This window comes from Fragaria vesca, linkage group LG3, assembly GCF_000184155.1.
Source record: "Fragaria vesca subsp. vesca linkage group LG3, FraVesHawaii_1.0, whole genome shotgun sequence".
NCBI classification, from domain to species: Eukaryota; Viridiplantae; Streptophyta; class Magnoliopsida; order Rosales; family Rosaceae; genus Fragaria; species Fragaria vesca.
This window is the reverse complement of record NC_020493.1, coordinates 7,229,962-7,251,146: the sequence shown is the minus strand read 5'-3', so window position 1 is coordinate 7,251,146 and position 21,185 is coordinate 7,229,962. Positions and strand designations below refer to the sequence as shown.

The 21,185-nt window shown below is 37.1% G+C and overlaps 1 protein-coding gene across 1 annotated transcript; it reads left to right on the top strand.

Annotated features, from left to right (window-relative positions):
• Window positions 1–2,758: 2,758 nt before the first annotated feature.
• LOC101314063 (GDSL esterase/lipase At5g45920-like) lies at window positions 2,759–6,301 on the top strand. Its single transcript, XM_004293876.1, has 5 exons — window positions 2,759–2,959; window positions 3,056–3,283; window positions 5,202–5,269; window positions 5,425–5,589; window positions 5,772–6,301. Exons 1-5 carry the CDS (start codon window positions 2,861–2,863, stop codon window positions 5,929–5,931), a joined length of 720 nt encoding a protein of 239 aa, XP_004293924.1. The 5' UTR covers window positions 2,759–2,860; the 3' UTR covers window positions 5,932–6,301.
• The last annotated feature ends 14,884 nt before the right edge of the window (window positions 6,302–21,185 follow it).

Here is a 21,185-nt window from a genome sequence, read left to right as displayed (position 1 = left end):
CTCTCTCTCTCTCTCTCTCTCTCTCTCTCTCTCTCTCTCTCTCTCTCTCTCTCTCTCTCTCTCTCTCTCTCTCTCTCTCTCTACGACCAAGGTAGCCGGAGATTCGCCGCCATCCTCTTGCACCGACGAGCTAGTCTGGTTCTCACCATGCCGCTTCTACGTGGCATCGCCGCTGAAAAACCTCTCCGACTCGTCGGCATCTAAGTGCTGCGACTCGTTCTCTTCGACGGAGGAGTCCGGCAGCGCCGTTTGCCTCTGCTACCTAGCTCATCTTTCATCTTCATTGAGACTGGGCAAGAGTGCTTCGGGGATGGGCTGGTTTCGTGCCGAGATTGATGATGGTTTAGGGTTTAGGAGGCCGTCAGGGAAGGTGAGTGCCTAGAGAAGAAATATGGGTGCCCAGTTCAAGTCAGTTAGTTTTGTTTTTTTGTTTTTTTTTTTATCCTTACATTCGAATATTGAGGTCAGTAAGTGATTATTGAGGATTGATAAATGATTGTTGGGGCCAGTAAGTTATTATTTGAGGTTTGTAACATGATTATTGAGAATTAATAAGTGATTACTGGGTGTCAGTAAGTGATTACTAGGTGTCAGTAAGTAATTACTGGTTGTCAGTAACTGAAAACTACGTGATTATAGGGTGTCAGTAACTGAAAACTAAAAGTTATTGGGGTCAGTAACTCGATTATTAAGGTCAGTAATTCGATTATTTTTTTGTAAATCTTTTTTTGTATTACATTAATAAGCTAAAATAAGTAATTTATTGGAGATCAATAATTGATTATTAGAGGTTAGTAACACGATTATTAGGGGTCAGTAACTGATTACTAGGGGTCAGTAACTGGTTACTGGGGGTTAGTAACTGGTTATTAGGGGTCATTAACTGGTTATTGGGGGTCAATAACTGGTTACATGGGAAATTTCAGTGACCGGAGTCCGGCGGTGTGTGACCGGAGTCCGAGGTTCCGGCCAAGTTTTTTAATGTTGAAGAGGTGGAAGGCAAAATAGTCTTAAAATAATATAGTTTATTAAGACTTTAGTAAATATTTGGCTACTTAGGCATAAAAAAAGTTTACTTTTATTCAAATAGACTCATATAAAAAATTGTCATTGGAATGAGCAATAAAAGGTTACAATTAGTACTAAACGGACATTTTTCCTTATTTCTTTATGTGTTATAACCGACCGACCACGACCATTTATAAGTTTTCAGTGTAAGATGTATCCAAGCATCTCATTTCAAAGTTTCAAATTCAGTTTTCCTGGACAAAAAACATTATATTTATGCAATATTTACCTAATTCCATAATTATAACTGGGTTATATATGATGCAACTACAGTATCTTTGTGGGCGTGCAAATAGTAATCCTTTAACTTGACAAAAAGGCCTTCCTTAATCATGCTGTTGATCCTCTAAATGCTCAGAAAGCTATCGATCGAACCAGACTTTAGAATACCCAAAAAAAATGAAAAAAAGAAAAAGAAAAAGAAAAAGGACTTCGATCTCTACAGGTGTGACACATGGATCTCAAATTCTCAATGAAATGAAACCAAATTTGGTTTAGTTTAGTGTTACAAATTAACAATTGATTCTTTCTAATAATCCGAAGAGAGAAGGTACATGTGTGCACGCTCTGCATTATTACTTGATTATCATTTCAATCGATCATCTGCAATTCTGCTGTTGCTTTTAAAGGGACCCAGTTAAATACTAAACGAAGATGGATCTGCAAGGATTACTGGGAACGTGTAGGAATTGTGTAATTGATTCAGTCAAAAAGAGGGATTAGAAAAGCAAGAATAATTCTCTTGTGGCATAATTATAGGAAGTGCCCGTTTACAAAAAAAAAAAAAAAAATACATATGAAGTGCCCTAATAGGTCCCCAACCCCATGAACATGACTTCTGATAATCAATTTCATGTGAAACTGCGTTAGATTACATGCATACATGCATCAATACTAGCTACCTCCTTGCTTCGATCTGTCAGTGATAAGAAATAATTTCATGGTTCTGTCATAAGCAAAATAAATAAATTATCATAGCTTTTGTTAGGCGATCTCATTTTGCCCTCCAAATCAATAATAGCACTAATCTCATTCTCCTCTTATATCTCTATAGATCCAGCTTCGTAGCTCGTCTCCAAGCTTATAAAGTTACATTCGTAACTATGTAACTAAGCAGAGTATTAAAGTGATAGATCGTAGTGCTATTATTAGCATTTTAGTCCCAAACAATGAACTTGGTGGTGCAGTTTCTCAAGTGTCGTGTGTTATTTTCGGATCATTCATCTTCACTCTACTTACTCTAGCTAACTGGAACCGGAAGAGCTTTGTTTGTGTAATGAATATACTTCTTCTGGTCTTTGAAGCCATCTACGGTGATTGCAATCCAGAACTGGAAGAGTGTGGTTAAAGCAAGGCAATACCGGCGGCTGAATCGATACGGTTCATCGTTCATGATTCCATAGTGCATTATTGCTGCGGCTGAGCCTGAGATCTGATCAGATAGCCACTCATTGCTTACATTATACTAGAGAGTTGAGCCCACGAAAGAAAGAGACCGCCCATCATCCCAGTAGTCCTAGTCAAATATGATGAAAAGTCTTGGGCAGTCATGTCAGCAAGCAATATGACCGGCAATATACTAGTGGATACTCCCAGTAAATACATAGTTTTACCAGAACCAGACCCTTTGGCTCTGGTTGGTGTAATTCCATTAATCAATTCAAACGCGACCAGATCAGATCGTATATAAATAGCTAACCCCTCGTTTCTATATTTGCATGCCACGTGAAACTTGAGAGAAAGAGACACACAGAGAACTGGTAGTTGGTGTTCTGAAAGAAGCAAAGACATCATGAGGCCGAAGATTTACCTTTTCGGTGATTCGATCACGGAGGAGTCGTTTGGCGACGGTGGCTGGGGTGCTTCTCTTGCCCACCATTTCTCTCGCAATGTAAAAACGGTTTCTGTTTTCACCTTGTTACTCTCTTGAGTCTTGATTTACCCTAGGTTAGTTACAGCCTTTGATCGTTTTGTGTGATGGAGATAGGTTGATGTGGTGCTGAGAGGTTATAGCGGGTACAACACTAGGTGGGCTGAGATGGTCCTGGAGAGGGTTTTTCCGGGGAGTCAAGACGGCGGCGGTGAAGTGCCGTTAGCTGTCACCGTCTTCTTTGGCGCTAATGACGCTTGCCTTCCCGATAGATGCTCTGGTTTTCAGCATGTGCCGCTTGACGAGTACAAGCACAACCTCCGCTCCATTGTCTCCTTCCTTAAGGTATCTTCTATCTTTGTTTATTGTGAAGGAACTTCTTTTTTGGGGCAAATTTCAGCTTATTTGGATTAGTTTGCAAACTAGCTGGTTTAGAGGGGTGTCTATAAACCAAACCAATCCAAATGATGATGTGTGTTAGAGTTGGAGAAAAATTCGATGATGATGATGATGAAGAAGGGTTGTGATTTTGTCGTTTGACTTAGAACTACAAGAAGAACTGGGTTCTTGTTTGGGGAAAAAGTTTCTTCTTTCTCAAAATCTGAGGAATTATGAGCTCATTGTACTATGATTTGCACACTTGTGACCTATTGATCATATAGTAATATCTGCCACATACATAGATGTATAGGGATTGTATAGTACATAGATGTATAGGGATTGTATAGTACCTGGGAGTTGATCTGCTTTTTCATGAATTGGAACCTGGGACCCTAAAAGGCTAAAAGTTTGGTACTTTATAGAAAATGTGGATTTGTTGGAATGTACTGTTCAATTAGCTGAAGCCGAGCATTTGGTTGGTTGGTTGGTTTTGTTTGCCTTTAGGTCCTCGTTGTTTTGTGTCTCTGAAATCATTTGTTGTTTTCTTATTGATTTCTAATGTTTGGGGGGTTTATCATATGACATAGCTTTAAATTATACTTGCAATCCGTCCCTTCAGCTTGCTTAAAGGATTTTGGTCGTACTTCTGTTCAATTCCCTGTCATGACTCGTGAGAATTCTTAGAATCATGGCCATGGGGGTTTTTCAGACTTCATTTTGGATAGTATTCGGGTAAGGACATGTGACAGTGTAGAGTTGAGATGCTTCTTTTTCACAAGCTCAAGACTCTTCTAGCAAAATAGTTCAGGGACCTATGATCTTTTCAATATCTTATGATCTTATCAGTGGTGCAAGTGAATCTGACACCTAGGTGTTACTGTGTTGGTTGATTTTTCTTTGGCATTGAGTTTTATCATCTGAAATTCAGGGAAAAGAAAAACTAGGGGAGAAGAGTATCAAAGCTCAGTCTCCATCTTTAACAAGCAAGTAGAGTGTGTGATGCATGCAAGGAACCAAGGAAGTAGTTGCAATCATTTTTAAAGCAGTCTACTTTCATGTTCTTGTCTATGGAGATGTACTTCCAGTAGTCTTAGGTGAAGTAACGTTCTTTGATATTCTACTGGTCAACAATCTGGGAATATATTGCCACTAGATAAGGGTGAATCTGGTTCTTTTATTCAGGTGTCTTTCTAACATACAAAACCTATAGGGTTCAGTGGTCCTGGATTCCACATTGATGATGTGAGCATTTTGGAATTGGTTTTGAAGTTGCCTAGTATGAGTTAAACGCTTTGATCTCCGCATGCGTAGGCAAATTTAGAAAATGGTTTAGAGTAATGGTATTTTGAAGTGTGTAATTCTTTGATCTGAGAAACTCTTTTACGAAGGAGTGTTTCTTCAAAGAGGCATAAGATTTTAAATCAAATTGGAATGAAGCAATGTACTAATTTTTTTTACGTTTTCCACCATGGAAATACTCCGTAAATAAGTTGATATTTTTGACATCAAATTTGTGCGATCAATTAATTATATTCTAAATTTGACTACTCGTAGGTACAGAGTCAGTCCAGCAAGTATAAAGCAATGTGGGTTCATTACTTCTATATGATCAGCATTGGCTTGTCATAACTCATAACCTTTAAGTGGCGTGTATGATCTATTCACAGATTCTGGCAAGTTGCTTAGGCTTCTATACACTTCATGTGTGCAACATTGCGACCATTATTGGGTGGTTCATGAAATACATGTATTTCATAGCTTTGCAGAGACAATCATAGTTGTTTTCTTTAGTCAGATCACCAATATTCATGCTACTCTGTGTTTGCCTTTTCATTTTGGGCTATCTACATATTTTAACACTTTCTTTTCTCTTGGCTTTCAGAAGCAATGGCCTACTACTCACATTATTCTCATCACACCTCCTCCTATTGATGAAGAAGCACGCCTTCTGTATGCATCTACTACTTATCTTGTTTTTAGTTTCATTGTCACACATGTTCATTTATTTTCGTTGTTCTTTGATTCTTCAAATCATATGTTAAAGATATCAAATCAACCCGCCAATTTAAAGCATTTTTTTTCAATATATATCTTTTTGGATACAGGTTTCCCTATATTGAGAATCCATTGAATCAGCCTGAGAGGACAAATGAAGCTGCTGGTGCTTTTGCTGAGGCATGTGTTGCTGTAGCTCGAGAAAGTGGTCTCCCAGTAATTGATCTCTGGACCAAAATGCAGCAGTTTCCTGACTGGCAGAAAGCTCATCTAAGGTCTCTCTCTCAATTATGTTAGTGATGTTTTGTGTACACGTCAAGCCTGATTATCGATAATTTCTCTACAATAAACACCAGCTCATTTGATCATCTTGTGTTCCGTTAATTGTGTAGGCACTGGTGAATTGCTTTGAAATCCATATGAACATATGATAAGACTTTTCTTGATTGGAATGCAGGGATGGTTTGCACCTTGCTCCACGGGGAAACAGACTCGTTTTCGAGGAAGTGGTTGCAAAGCTAAGGGATGAAGGATTGAGTCTAGAAAGTTTACCAGTCGATCTCCCGCTTATAGCTGATATTGACCCTAATGACCCTCTGAAGGCTTTTCACAAGTGAGAGGAGACTGGACAACTCGTGTATCATGGATAAGTACTTCGGCTTATTTTGCAACTATACAAGCTTTGCAAAAACTTGTGAAAAACAAACTGATTAGACACCATATTAAGATGTCTCTGGTATTGTTTAGGCCGAGGTTCTCTTTCATTCCGCTAACATGTATAAATTTCACTTTCAGTCTTACTTTTGTACAAATCGGATTGATGATCATCATGAACACAACTGTGTTTGTATGATTGCTTAAGGTTAAGTTCTGCCGTTCTGGTATGACTTTTGTAACATTTAAGGTGCAATGAACACAGTAGCTGTAGTTGCCATGATGATGAAGACTAGCTGAAATTTCTCTATAACTTCACCAGTTTTATGTAAATGTTAATAGTTGGTATAGAATTTCTCTAGTATGCAAAAGGGAGAATGTGTCGACTCCTCCCTTTTCGGCCATCATGAAATGTAATCCGGTGATTATAATTGTTTCGTTTTAGGCAGCATAGAGCATATGGACCTAATTCTCATTTGACAGAGAAAACATTAATGATTAATGACGAAATTATGAAAATGTAAAATTACAGAACTTTTCTATTTGGGCCCTTCCAAGTTCCAACCAACCGGGTCCTGAAACAAACCCGATATCCAAACCGGGTCAAACAAGAAACCCGAGTACAAGAAGCTAACTTTATCGCGCGCAATTGTAAAAGTCCCAATCTTTTTAGTGAAGTTCAGTACTGTGGAGCAACTACATCTCAGTCTTCGGCGAAAAGGGTATCACAAATTTTCACCTTTAATTCGATTCTGTGTTTTGAGGCTTTTGGGTCTTTGTTTCTGATTCTGGGTCTTCTATTGTATCTTTGATTATGTGATTGGATGCTGTATCTTTATATTGATTCATTACCAGTTTAGGGTTTAGGGTTTAAGGTTTAACATAAGAGGTAGAAGCTTCCCAATTCAACCCTTTTGAATCTGGGCATTGTTTCTTTGATGTTGTTTTGTTTTGTTTTGTTTGGAGAATGATCCAAATTATATTAGAATGCCTAAAACAAGGATTGGAAACAGTCATTCTATAGAACAACAGAAAGAATTATAGATTTCAGAAGGTCAGGCCAAAAAGAAAAACAGATAATCTGTATCCTAGGATAAGAAGTTTAGATTTAAGAAAGGAAGGAAAAGTAGAAGACATCAGAACACTTTTAACATTAATTGCAATAAAAGAAAATACATACATAAGTTCAGATGTCTTACCATCTTCTAGTACTTAAATAGCACCTAACAGATATCGTGTGATTCTGTACTTCTATCCTGGAATGTGATTCTGTACTTCTATCCTGGAATACTTAGCATCCACGAGCATTAGTAGTAGTGGTGGTGGAGACACTTATCCTTTCCAAGAGCTTAGAGAGTAATGCTTGTGGGCATCAGCTGTTCTGTTGATCCTGCCCTCCTAGTGAAACCTGTCTGGAGACAATGCCATCCTCGTTTTGTAATGCTGCTTCTCCATCTTAGTCATGTAGGCTATTATTCCATGTAGAATACACTTGCTATTGATCCTCTTCTGCATTGTCTTGCACCCACCATGACCTTTTTCTTCCAAAACATTGGCAACATGAAATGACCAGATAAATAACATGATCAGCATTGAGACTCAAGTGAGTAGAGTAATTTGTACCAATTCTGATATGCATAATCAAAAGTTATAAACCATTTATATGATAGAAAGTTGAATAACTAAACCTGAAATTTGTGGTCAATATTTGTTTATTCGTAATAATTAAGGAATAACGTGTAAATAGTCCTCCTATCTTGTTCTGTTGCAATTGCCTCCTAGCCCGTACAATCTTTATGATATGCTTAAAGCTCTGTATTCAAGAGTTGCTAATGTATAGTCTGTTTCATTCATCATTTTCTTTCACTGTACTAAATGTCTAGATGTCATGCACTACTGTTTTGCAACAATAATTTCGTGAAAATAAATTAGGGCCAGAGCTTAACATATGATATACTCTATGACATGGAAGCCTTTTAGTTTTTGACACAATGTCATATTTTCACACGGTAGTGGTTCTTTCTATTAGAAGAGAAGCGCCGCATATAAATGAATCTTGACCACTTTTAGGATTTGGGGGAGATACTGTGTCTTCTGCCCCATTAATTTTAGCTTTCATGTCCACACCTTTGTAAGTGAGAATTGATCTTATGGATTCCTCAGCTGGCAATTTGCTGTCATTTGTGTGCAAGTCGATGTCGGTTCGCCTATAATTTTGCAAGAATTTTGCTTTATGTGGGCTACTGCAGAATCCTGCCAAATTTGCATAAACATATTCAGCTAGTGATACTTTTGACAGGAAAGATTATTAAAAGATACCTTTTTGATCAACTTTATCTGTGCTACTTTTTTCTTTTCTATTGAGCTATTCAGCCTCTTAAGGTTAGTCAATTTGTTGTTATGAAAACAAGCACAATCCTCATCTCGCATATATATTACACTGTGGTTAGTACACATAGGAGAGGCCATCCTACTAAGCATGACAATCTTGTTAAGTTTTGTTGTATGATTTTAATACAACTACTAATCGTGCATACTGGAACTACACGAATAATATTATTTGATATTACGATTAATTTAACAGTCTGTCTGATTGGGATTGAAACATAATATCTATGTAAAAGAAAATCATTTATATCAGATTAAGACATACTCAACTCATTATTTATCCAGTTCTTGTAAAGTAGTCGATTGAGAAGGTGTAGACATTACTTTTTCTTGAAACCAAGAAAAAAACCACTGTCTTATTGCACTCTTAGCGAAAATCCGTATAGGCTTATTCTGTTAGCAAAAGAAACCGACTTACTGTGAAGGTGTAGATATCATGAAATTGTTCAGGAGAACAGTTAGAACTCCATGCTACTGCCTTTGGATGTGTGGGGATTTCACTAGATATAGGTCAGTTAGAAGGAATGCAGGCAACTGGCGCATCAGATTTATCTTATTCTGATGCTTGGGCGTCATCTGTCCAGGATATGCCTAAGCTTTCCCCCGTTCTTGGTTTTAGGATTTACTCTAATTATCTTTGTATTTTTTTACTTGAGGTGAGGACATACAGTAGTTGTTTCATAAAAATTCCTCAATGAAGCCGTTCCTACTGATTCAAACATGCAGCACCCTCCACACATAGAAGTTTTTGGATTTTATGAACTGTGAACTATTGAGGCATAATATTGAGAAGGTGTGTGTGAAAGCAAAGTTGATTGTTTTTTTTTCGTTGTTGGAGTGTTATCCTTTTTCCATTTCATCTATTTTGAGGAGAGAAAACAAAGTTGATTGTGAGAACAGTACTGACAAATCATATTTCATCTTTGTGGGGAGAAAAACAGTTTATTAGTGATTAATTAGTAATATGATTTTATTAACCTGATCTTAGATTCTGACATCAGGATTCAAGAGTTAGAAGTTGGAAGAAGGAACTTCAATCCAAGTCAATTATCTCCCAGCACAAGAAATGTCTTCATTCTGCAGGTCAGCACTTACAGCTGGTTCAAGGTGCATCTCAGCTCGCTCCAGATCCCTCAGCCACAGCTCACTAAATGCTATAAACCATAAAGTCATGTCTTCTCCTTTTGCCTATCCCACCAAAGCCATCCCTAGCACTATAAGGTTTGTTTCAGTTCTTGGAAGCATGGATTCAATGATGCCACAAAGTGCCATTGCTTCTCCTCGGCTCAAATCCACTATTGCCTTTGATTCCACCTGCTGGAGTTGCCTTGCTCAAGGACTTCTTGATACCAGCTGAACGTAAACCAGATTTGACAAAGCCAATTGGCTGGGTGGCTGGCATGGTGTGGCATAGTAGAGGATTTTAACCTGTTCGGAACGGATGGTGTGGAATACGTGACATGTAAAGGCATTGAGCTGATCCTATTTCGGTAGTGATATAATATTTTCAGTCTAAGATCTCCTATTCTGTGACAATGCATGCGTTATATAGCAAGTCTACTGATATTTTTCTCTCAATAATCCTCATTCTTCAAATAAAGTCTCAACTTTGTTTCTCCATTGTATTATGTTGTGTTAATCTGCATATGCCACGAGTTTGAATCAAACATTTCACACACTTTTACCTGTTCCTTGAGCTAACACATACGCATGGTTTGACAGTTAATGACACAGATTAATTACATTACAGTGATGTGGCTATTTTGGCTAAGATTGATAACTAACATTTGCTTTTGGGTAAACAAGAAAAGTAACCATGTTGATGCTGTTCATTCCACTATAAATCGATGGTTGCACCTTGGTTTTGGTCTTTCACTCTTTTGGATGAAATGACCTCAGTTGGATAATATTTATACAGTAAGATAGATACACGATGAATCTTTTCAGTCTGATTAAACTACGAATTGAAACAAGTATGTTCAGTCAGTGGTACTGGTAATCAATAGATAAAGCTCGTTTGATTGATCATAATACTATATTACAGATTTAAGCACAGCACTTTTCCTTTCTCAAGCTTATATCAAACCTGAGTGGTTTGATTGCTGTATATATACTCAAAATTAGCATCGTGCTTGTATACAGTTAAACTAGTCTGGTCAGAAACTTTGGCCATATGCAATTCTTAAGGAAAAAAAAAACTAAAAGGAGGCTAAAAGCTTGCTCTTCTTATTGCACTCCCATTTTGCGTTATTAGGCACATATATGAAAGCCATAATCAGTGGCGGAGCCAAAAAAATTTTACTTAAGGGGACCGAAGTTTGAAATACTTAAATGCGTCGTAACAATACAAAATTGATATCGTAAACACTATATATATATAATTATTTAGTCACAACATAATAAAAAAATCATCAATCATCAAAATAAATTATTTACCGCACATATTCTGAAACACGCACACAAATGCGAGTATTGTGACAAACCTATATCATTACTCATTAGTTAACAAGAGAAAAGCTTCACAATAATTGTATTGCATTAGTAGGAATGTACGATACCAATTAATTAGGTAATGTACGTTGTAGTATTAATCTTTAGTACAATTAGAAAAGCTTTTAGAAGACTAGAGTTACAAAAGGGGTGCCAAGAAGCGAAAAAAATTTGCTTTCCCTAATCAAAACTTTTGATCATACCCACAATTATAACATAGAATAGAAATCACAAGGGGTGCCATGGACCCTCTTGGCCCCTACTAGCTCCGCCACTGGCCATAATAGTTTTGGTATCTTCCTAGCAAGCTAATCTCTTTCTCCACTCTCACTACTCTTATATATACTTTCCAAAAGCTTTAGGTAGAACGTCTATATACGAGTTTTGTTTTTGAGCTCCTAGACAAATTCCATAAGGACCTACCTTGCATGCTTGGCTAAAACGTCATATGCACTTTGAGACCTCAATTTTGAAGAAGAGATATATACCTTACTCTTTTTAACATGAGATCGTATCTAAAGAAAAAAGCTAAGACATCTCATAGTAGCATAACAACATATACAAGAGTAAGATATCTGAGTAGTCCATGTGAAACCAATATTGGCTGCGGTCAATAAGAACTCTGATGAATACTCAGGTTGTTTAATTTCCGTATCAAGCTTCTAATTTCATTGGATGGATTCAGATAAATTCGGACAGTTCTTAGAAGTATGAAGAGGGTATTAGAGGATTTGGTGCTATTTTTCGCGATTATAAAGGTCAAATTGTTGGAATTTTTGCTTCTAATATTGATATTTTGAGTTCCATTGCAGCAGAGGTGATGTCAGTCATCACATCTATAGAGCTTGCTTGGGTTTGTGATTGGAAGCACATTTGGTTAGAGGTAGACTCTTCTACTGTACTTTGATTAATTATATCCGCTCTCCTTCGCTTGTGTCTTGGCAACTTCGAGTTAGATGGTTGAATTACCTGTATAGGATCTCTAAAATGACTTTTAAATCTGCTCACATATTTAGAGAATGGAATATGGTAGCAGATGTTCTAGCTAATCATGGAACATCTCTGTCGAAGCAAGTATGGTGGGATGTGCCTCCTCCATTTATCTTATCCTATTATGAGAGTGATCTTTTGAGTCTTCCACAGTTTCGGTTTTGTTAAATCGTTTGTTTTACTTATATTAATATTTGTTTTAGAGGTTATTTATACTATATGGCTGACATTAGCCTATAGTCCTCCAGCTTCTTGTACATTTTTTATTTTATCAATAAATTTTCGTGAAGGGACGATGAGTTAGTCCCTCTACGCTTACCAAAAAAAAATTCCTTATCAAAATGACTATATATACTTTTGGCATGTTTATGGCACTAGAACGGTTACATATAGCTAGCTTGCATGGAGTTTGGTGTGCGACTAGCAGTCTCACATATAGAGTAATGAACTGATGAATACTTGAGGCAAGGGCAGCGTAACCTGATAGAGTGATAGTACAGCTTGGTGGTCATGTTTACTCACCACCAATCAATTCCCATGAAATGATTGTGTAATTTTCTGAGCGAACTTAATTGGTATCTTCTGTCTGCTGATCAGGTAGGTTTAGTCTGTTAAACTGGCTTAGTCTCTGCTCAACGTACCAGCGATCATTTGTACCCAATCAACAATCATCATAGTCATACTATAACAAACATATCAGGGCATTATTTTTGCAAGAAAAGAAACATGCATGCGTGAAAACTTCCAGATTTACTATCTAGCTAACAAAATGCCATACTGAACTCATAAATATCCTGGAATGATTAGCATGACTACGAGCAGTAGAGCAGGTCCGGCACTTCTATCATTTTTTCAAGAGCTTAATTTGCAGACTTATGCTGGTGGGCTTGAGTTGTGCTGTGGATCTGGCCCTCCTGGCGAAACTCTATCTCCAGACAGTGTCCTCCTGGTTTTGTAATGCTGCTGCTTCTCCGTCTTAGACAAATCCCCTAATAATTCACGTAAGATAGTCTTGCTATTGATCCTCCTCCTATTCTGCATGGTCTTGCGCCCGCCAGAACCTTCTGCTTCCAAACCAGTGGCAACATGGAATGACCAGATAAGTAACATGATCAGCATTGAGACTCGAATGAGTAGACTAGAGTGATTTGCAGCCATTTTGAAATATATGTACTAGCAACAGTACGTGTTCTAAGAAGGATGCTGGTGCTTTAGCTTGATTAGCAGTGTGTACTTTTGCTGTAGTGTCATTCCTTGTTTCACAAGCTGGAATTTATAGCACTGCAAATATGCCAAGGTTTTTTATTTATTTTTTGGTCAAAACATATATGCCAAGCAAGTTTCGATACATATTACAAGATCAGATCTATTACTTTACACAAATCCAATGTGGACCTTTGTTTTCTTCTGCTAATAATCTTAAATCTTGACCGCACTTGTGCAACGACATTTTTCTTAGTTGCTATAATAATCTTAAATCCAATATAATCTACTAGATAGTAGCTTAAGGGTTTGGAGGATTGATCTTTCGAATTCAGTTGGCAATTTGCTGTCATTCGTGTTTAAGTCGATTTTTCATATCATTTTGCAGAACTTTTGCTTTATATGGCCAACGGCACAATCCTACCAAATTTGCATATCATATTAAGGTAGTGATACAAGACAATGACATGCAAGATTATTGAAAAAAATATTTTCGATCCACTTTGTATATACGTTTTTCTTATTTCTTGATCTATCCAAGCCTCTTATGATGTCACATGCTTTTTAGATCACAGTTTGGTTAGTCCATATGATCCTGAGCAATCCTACTGATAAGCATAACAATCTTATCAAGTCTTGTTGTGTGGTTTCCTAAAATTGTGATACGACTGCTAATCCCTCATTCTAATATGAAAATATAGCATCTGAATTGCTAGTTTTATAGACTAATGGAGCACCGATCTTATGTTTATTATATCATTATAAGAGTCTTGGTGACCGGAAATTCATGAGAGTATTCCAACAAAACCCGATTAATCTCTCGTTGCATGCATGCGCATGAATCCAAAGACTTTTCAAACTTGCTGGCAACACACTGGTAATAATTAAGACTCACTCTAAACACAAGTGTTCCATAATAGGGATCTCGATCAACCAACTTTACCACACCATATGGTTTGCTTTTGAATTATTTTAGTCGCTCTGATTCTATTATGAACTTATAATATATAGGAATTTATTGGGGAGAGAGCGAAAAAAACCCTAAGAGCACAACGGCTCACTTCCATCTCATCATCTCGACCGGCGGCACCCGAGGCGGGCTCCAGCCTTGCCCTCCGAGGTGACTGCTGGACGAGACTCAAGCTTCTATTGCTTCCATCGTCTTTGGGTGACTGTTGGGTAGGATTTGCCTAAGATTGTCATCGGATCTGATTTGGCTAGGATGAGCATGAACAAGGAGTTCGTGTTCTTGAGGCCGGCGATCTATTTGCTGATTTGGATTCTCGCCATACAAGGTTGTGGTTGCTCCGGCGGCGCAGGTGAGGGATAGCGAAATCTAGATTGGGATGGGTGTTCTCCGCGAAGGCTTGTTCTGTGGCAGCGCTACTTGAGGTGCTTGGAGTTGTTGACGGTTGAGGCCGGGGCAGCTTTGAGTACCATGCTGCTGCTGGTGGTGCAAAGGCAGGTATGCGGTATGCACGACGACTGGATGACTCACATAGCGGCGGAGGCGGCAGTGGTGGACTGGCCCAAATCTACCTGATGGGTCTTGCAGTTTTGGGCCTTCTTGGTCTACCTTTAGGCATTTAGATTAGTTTATATTATTTTAGTTTTCTTTTTTTTTTCTAGTTTTTTCTATTTCCTATGGGTTTATCATGTATGACACTATCGCACGTTTGTTGCGCCTCTATGTTTTAGGGAATATGTTCTATTTTCTGTGTGTTCACACTTTAGGATACTAGGCTTAAGGTGTTTTATGAGTATGATTACTAAGAGGTAGTCTATCATATGTACTAGGTGAGGTATGCCTCACCATGCCCATACCTGAGGTGAGGCTGAAGAGGCAGCCACCTCAGGCACCAAATATTTGGGGCATGAAATTTTTCCTTATATATATGTATATGTATAGATAATTTCATATAAACCCTAAGTTTCTATTTCTTTCTCGGTTTCTCGCGTCTATTCTACTCATCTATCCATTTGTCTGGAGCTAATTTGTTTTTATCCGTAGTTACTTTCTTTATCTAGTTATCCATAACTACAAATTCTGAGGGATAACCAATATTTTTATGGCCAATTCATCATCGTTTTTTTCCTCGTATAATCATAAGGCATTATTTTTTGAACTTGCTTCAGGTTTTCAAATCTCAGGTCCGGCCATGTGTCTCACAACTATTTGTCAATCTGTAGATGATAGTGGTAGAGTATGTAATGATTACTTCAAGCCTTCGTTTTACCCAAATTTATGAAAGCCGTAACTGAAGCTATTTCAACAATGAACTTATAAAGTTATAATATATACACACGCGTATAAGGCCAGTTAAAATTTGGATTCTCAAGCTATTGTCCATTTACATAGGCCCCTTTACGTTCAATTAAGTTTCACAATCTGGCTCCCATGTATTCCTACTTGTCTAAAAGTGCATTCAAGGGAAACCTCCAGTCCATAGCCCTTTCCAGAGTATCGTAAACTCATCGATCTGCCGTTCGACCAAGAAAAACCCATCTCCACGAACTTAGTAAGCAAATGCCTAAACTAGACTGTGATTCGTAGAGTAGAGATTTTTCCAGAAAATTTGCGTTAGTAGCTAGGATTTGATATATAAATAGCTCTATATATCCAACTATATACGGGGGGAGCCTCAACTAAGTAAAGAATATGAAATTATGGAAACAAAATTATGTGAATGAAAATGTAATTTCTAGTAAGTCCAGTGAGATGTACTGAGAACATCGATTTTCATATAAGAAATGATATATGGCGAGTCCTTCACATCTAATTAACGTGATATATTTCATCACCTGGAACTACTCATCTGAGGCCATCATCCTCAACATTTAGTATATATGTAGTAACTAGTGAGTAAACATTAGGTCTCTTCTTAATTACCACGTACAGACTAAATGCATACCAATTGAAATGAGTAAACCAATTGCTTCCCCCGATCGATTAGGTGCTGATTTTGTTGCAGCACTCGGTTTCCTGTTGCTCTCTGAACTTAAATCTAGTTGGCCAATGCATGCAAATCTACTGAGATGAAAAATATAGAAAAAAAAAAGAAAAAAAAGAAAAAGGAAGACTGCATATGAAAGTAATTCGTTCGGACTATTCTTTACCAAGTTTTTTGGTTAAGAATTTTGAAGGTTGTGGTATTTATAGGTAAAATCACCACAAAACAAAGGGAGCTAGGCTAGCTAGGGCAGTACGGATTGAATCAGCATGAGCCCAATTGTCCCTATATGAATCACTTATCAGAATGCTTCAAGTTGTTTCTCGTACGTGGAGTACTGGATGCTTCTGGACTTTGGCATCATCAAGCATTTTGTGCAGATTATTGCCATTATAAGAAGAAAAAAAAGAAAAAAGAGAAACAACAAGCTTCTTTCACATTTCTTAATTTGAGTCTAATCTTTAGGAAATTTTATAGTACCTACCCGTATATGATACCTACATTTACAAATGTGATAAAATATTTGTAGTCAAACTGGTAATGTTAAGTCGTATTGTTTGTAATCTTGTTCTAATAATTGTAATTACAAAATGTACAACCATTTTACAACTTTTTGAATAAATTGTTCTTATAGTTGTAATTTTGTTTAACTTCATGTAAATAGTGTAAATAAATTTGGTAAATTTTTCTTAATATTATAATTTGATTCATAACATTGTAATTTTTATTTAAATACATGTAAAATAAAAATAGTATATGCCATCTCACTGTCCTAACCTTTTCTTTCTCCTACCAAATAAACTCGTGTTTGTCTTGTCATCTCTTCTTCTTTACATGCAGTTTTGTCTGCGGGCATTCGATAATGGAGAATGCCGTATGTACGTCATCCAATATTCACTTGTCACATTCCACATTATCATTAACAAATATATATAACAAGGTCGTTTTGCTACGTTGTACCCCTTCCCCTGAGTTGGCTTTTCATTTTGTTTGGTTTGGTGATAAGGTCGTTTCTCTGTTTTCCGCTTCCCCTTGAGTTGGCTGTTCTGTTTGATTAGTTTGTTAATTAACGAGTGGGGGCTATTACCATCCTTCCTTTTCTTCTTAATATATCATACATTTAACACTACTACGAGTTGTCCTAATGCAATTTTGAGAGCTTAACCATGAACTCAATGATGAACAAGAGAGTAAAAAAGTTGAATAGATTCTTAATCATAATGCAGAGATGTCAAATGTATAGTTGTGTTTTGATCTAGCTAGCGATCGAGAACTTGTCTTGTTTTTGGGCATCTCGAAGGGACCAAGAGATTGAACTAGCTAGCACAACTTCTAGGTTATACAGTTAAGTGAAGCTAGCTACCACTAAGCAATACACTATATATTGAACGACAAAAGTTTCGAGCTTATAGCAAGACAAAATATGTTATCGATCTGTATGGTTGCATAATTTTTAGTTTCAGACAACACCTTAATCCACATTTAGAGGATCTAATTGACAGATTATATAAAATGAAATGCGTGCGTTCTAATTAACATCATAATGCCTCCAAAAAATAAATTCAAAAGCTTGAAAATTTTGTCTTCTTAGCCTTAACTAATTAGCTAGCTCTTCATATATGTGTAGCCCTACAATGCACGCGTGCTAGCTTAGATGTACATGAAATTTGGCATTTTACTGTACACTAAAATTTTGTCTAATTAAATTAGGGATCCTTAAATTAGTGTATGCTTCAGCAAGCATTGTGAAGCCTTTGGCTCCTTCGAAAAATCTGTAAAGGCTTATGTTTCATTAATCCGCACCCAGTATCAATCCAAAACCCATTCGTTCTTTTAAGTACTTCCAAATACTAAGATTCTATAAATCTTCTACCTCGGCCTCCTCCTCCTCCACCTGATTAACTTATAATAAGTAAGATTCATGCCAAACAAATTAGCCTCCGTAGCAATTTGCTTTGTGGAGAAAGTATGAGACCAGTCCAAACTGAGTTCATGATGGGCACGCAGATCTGTCGTGATTCGTCTCAGTATCCTATATGCGGAAGCTCAGTCCCTTTTGATCTCCATGCATTTTCGTTAAGATCATCCTAATATATAGTTGATGACCACTCAAAAATTTTTGAGTGATTAGATACTTTTGCTTAGTTGTGTCCGTACGGATTTAGTTTCTGCTAGTGGCTTACCAGGCCCTCCTCTCACACCATGACTGCTGCTACTGGTGCTTGTTTTACTTTGTTTTTTTTTTTTTTTTTTTTTTTTTTTTTTTTTTTCCTTGTTAGTTCACCTTGTGATTCATCTCTATGCATGTCCAGTTCTCTTTGTTCCTCTTTAATAGGAATTATGGATTTATTGAAAAGTAAATGCAGAAATTGTAAAGAGAGGAAGAAGAAGCTTGGAGGCTACATGGTTGCTATTCTCATTGATTGTAAAATGTAGATTATAAGAGTTTATATAACAAGGTAACTAGGTTGAATAGCTAAAAGACCAAACTACCTTGCTCTATATTGCTCTCATAATCCTAACACTCTTCTGCCCTAGAAGCTTAATGAGTTTCTTCATTATCGACCAAAAAAAAGGAATCAGTTTCAAAACTGTAAGGGAGGAAATGCAATTAATATAAAATCATCAATCATATACGAAGTAAAGTAGAGTCCTTATGTTGATTCGATATGATATTCGGAACGTTGTCTTACATCGTGCATTGACAAGCAATATATTCTTCATGATGGATGAAAGAAAAACAGCAGAAAACATGTCATCGATCGATCAGTGATATATATATATATATATATATACTACTGTATATGGGCGAGAAAGGTCCAATGCTAATAGATCGATCATTTGGCATTTTGGTAATTGCTTCATCAACATGTTTCTTGCAATATCAACTTGTTACTTTTTCTTGAGTTGCGCCCTGGTTTGAGCTGTTAATTTTTGCCTTGTGTGCAAAATTAATCTTTGACGGTTGAAGTAGACAAATGTATAACAATAAGAAATTGCATTTATAATTCAACTATATGATAATACAGAGTGATGGATACTCTACTGATACTTAACAAGTTACGTTCAGCTACCGTTGGATTTAAATCCACGTACTGGTGAAAAATAATGAGCATTTCGACTTATTACTTTTCACGATTGGATCTAAATCCATGACAGTTGAGCACGACTGTGTAAGGAATCAAATGATCGACCACCTGAGCGGCACTGTGATTGAACAACTGACATTACATTTATATAAGTTAAGCAAAGATATCTTGCCGCCGGTCGCTTTCAAAACCCTAGTAAAAGGATGCCGGCCTCCCTGCCATTCTCATAACAACATGCAGCTGGGTATTCTATACCCCTTAATCAATCCAAAATTTAAAGGCAAAGGCTAGGACACTCTAGCCAGCAAGCTAATAAGCTGAGCAGAGCTAATTATTTAGAAAATGATGATGAGGGTCTGGTCCTCCGGGGCTAACTCTCGTCGGCTCTCGCTCATGCTTGCTTTGTTTCGCATACTCTTCCAGCTCTTTCTTCAGTTTTGCTGCATTCGAAACCTGCTGATCCGAAGCTAACCGGAATGATGTATGGCTTCTTAAGTCGCCATTCCTGAGAGGCCGACTTTCGGTGCTTCCAGTAGCTGATGATAGGAGCAGAACGATGAGCGACAGGCATATAAGTTTTGTCATATTCTTGGATAAATATAGATCCTCGTAGAATTTGATCAGGCTTGTTTAGGAGTATCTGCGTGGTATTTATAGATCTTCTTGCTCACTGTAGACTTGTAGTTTCCACTGATGATCAACATAGCTAGCTTAACTAGTGGACATGGCGGTGTGCAAATCAAATTAATCAGTATAGTTTTGTATATAATCAGTGTCTTATTGTACGTGTAAAAACGTTCTTCTTTGTCAGTTGTGCGCCTTGATCACTGGTTAGATATATCCAATTATGCATCTGCAGATCGATGATGCTGATCCTTGATATATGTTAATATCATGATGAAGTTCTGAAAAGTAACACATCTTTCTCTTAATTTGTTAGGCTTCTTCTAATTAATAAATTAAGAGTTAGGAGTTAGGCTTCTTCTAATTAATTGATTGAACTACACTTATCTACCAAGGTTTAGGTCAAATGTACAAGTATGAAATCCAACATAATAGTGACATAGTTGGCATTCCATGCATATGGTGACAATTCTTTCGACTAATATTATGTGGATAATATGATTATTTTCTTTCATGCTTCAACCGAAAGTACCATGAACAATATATTGTATTGTGGACTTGTGGCGGTATGATTATTTTGTATCGTTTTGCTTCAAAACCGACCCATTTTACACGAAATGCATGACATACTGTACCTTGATCTGCAACGAATTAACAATTACGCATGCATGGTTTAATTTGACAGTTGATGACACAGATGAACTACTTTACATGCACAGATGTGGATATATGGGCCAGTAGAGTAACTAACTAGGTTGATCGATGATGTTCATTCCACTAATTACGCGTATTTTGATGGATTCCACATTGGTTTTGCTCTTTTGGATAAAATGACCTCAGTTGGATAATCCATATCATTACCAGATAGATGTACACTGATCAAACAACTAACTGGAAACGGATATTGAGCTAAATAAAATAGATACATTGATTAAACAACCAAGTGAAAACGGATAATGATCAGCTAATGAAACCTTACTGTCTTTCTGATATATATCATCAGCAATATCTTTCTTGCCTGTACATCTCCCTTTTGGCCTTCCCTACGACAAATATTGGAGCCTCGTGGTGGAGACTGATCCAAAGTACCAGTCATGCAAAATCGGAAAATTTGGGTGCTATCATATAGGTGTCCACTAAATTCGCGAGTTGGAGATAAAGAGACTCGAATCGCTGACATCCACCCCCTATATATATACACACACATTCAGAAATCGTGTAAACTGATAGGAAAGTTATTTTAAGGAAGAAATTAGACATTTAATAAGTGCTAATATATGATTAATTACATAATCAATAACTTCAAGTTCACTTGGTCATAGTGGTTCAATTAAGAAATGATGAGTAGCATAAGAAAACAAAAGACTACTATATATCTCGGGCTTCAGGTTTTAGTGCTTCACATGTGATTCCTGAATGGCTTGATTTGTTGTATATATACTAACAAGACCCGTACGAGCACATATACAGTTAAACCAGTCT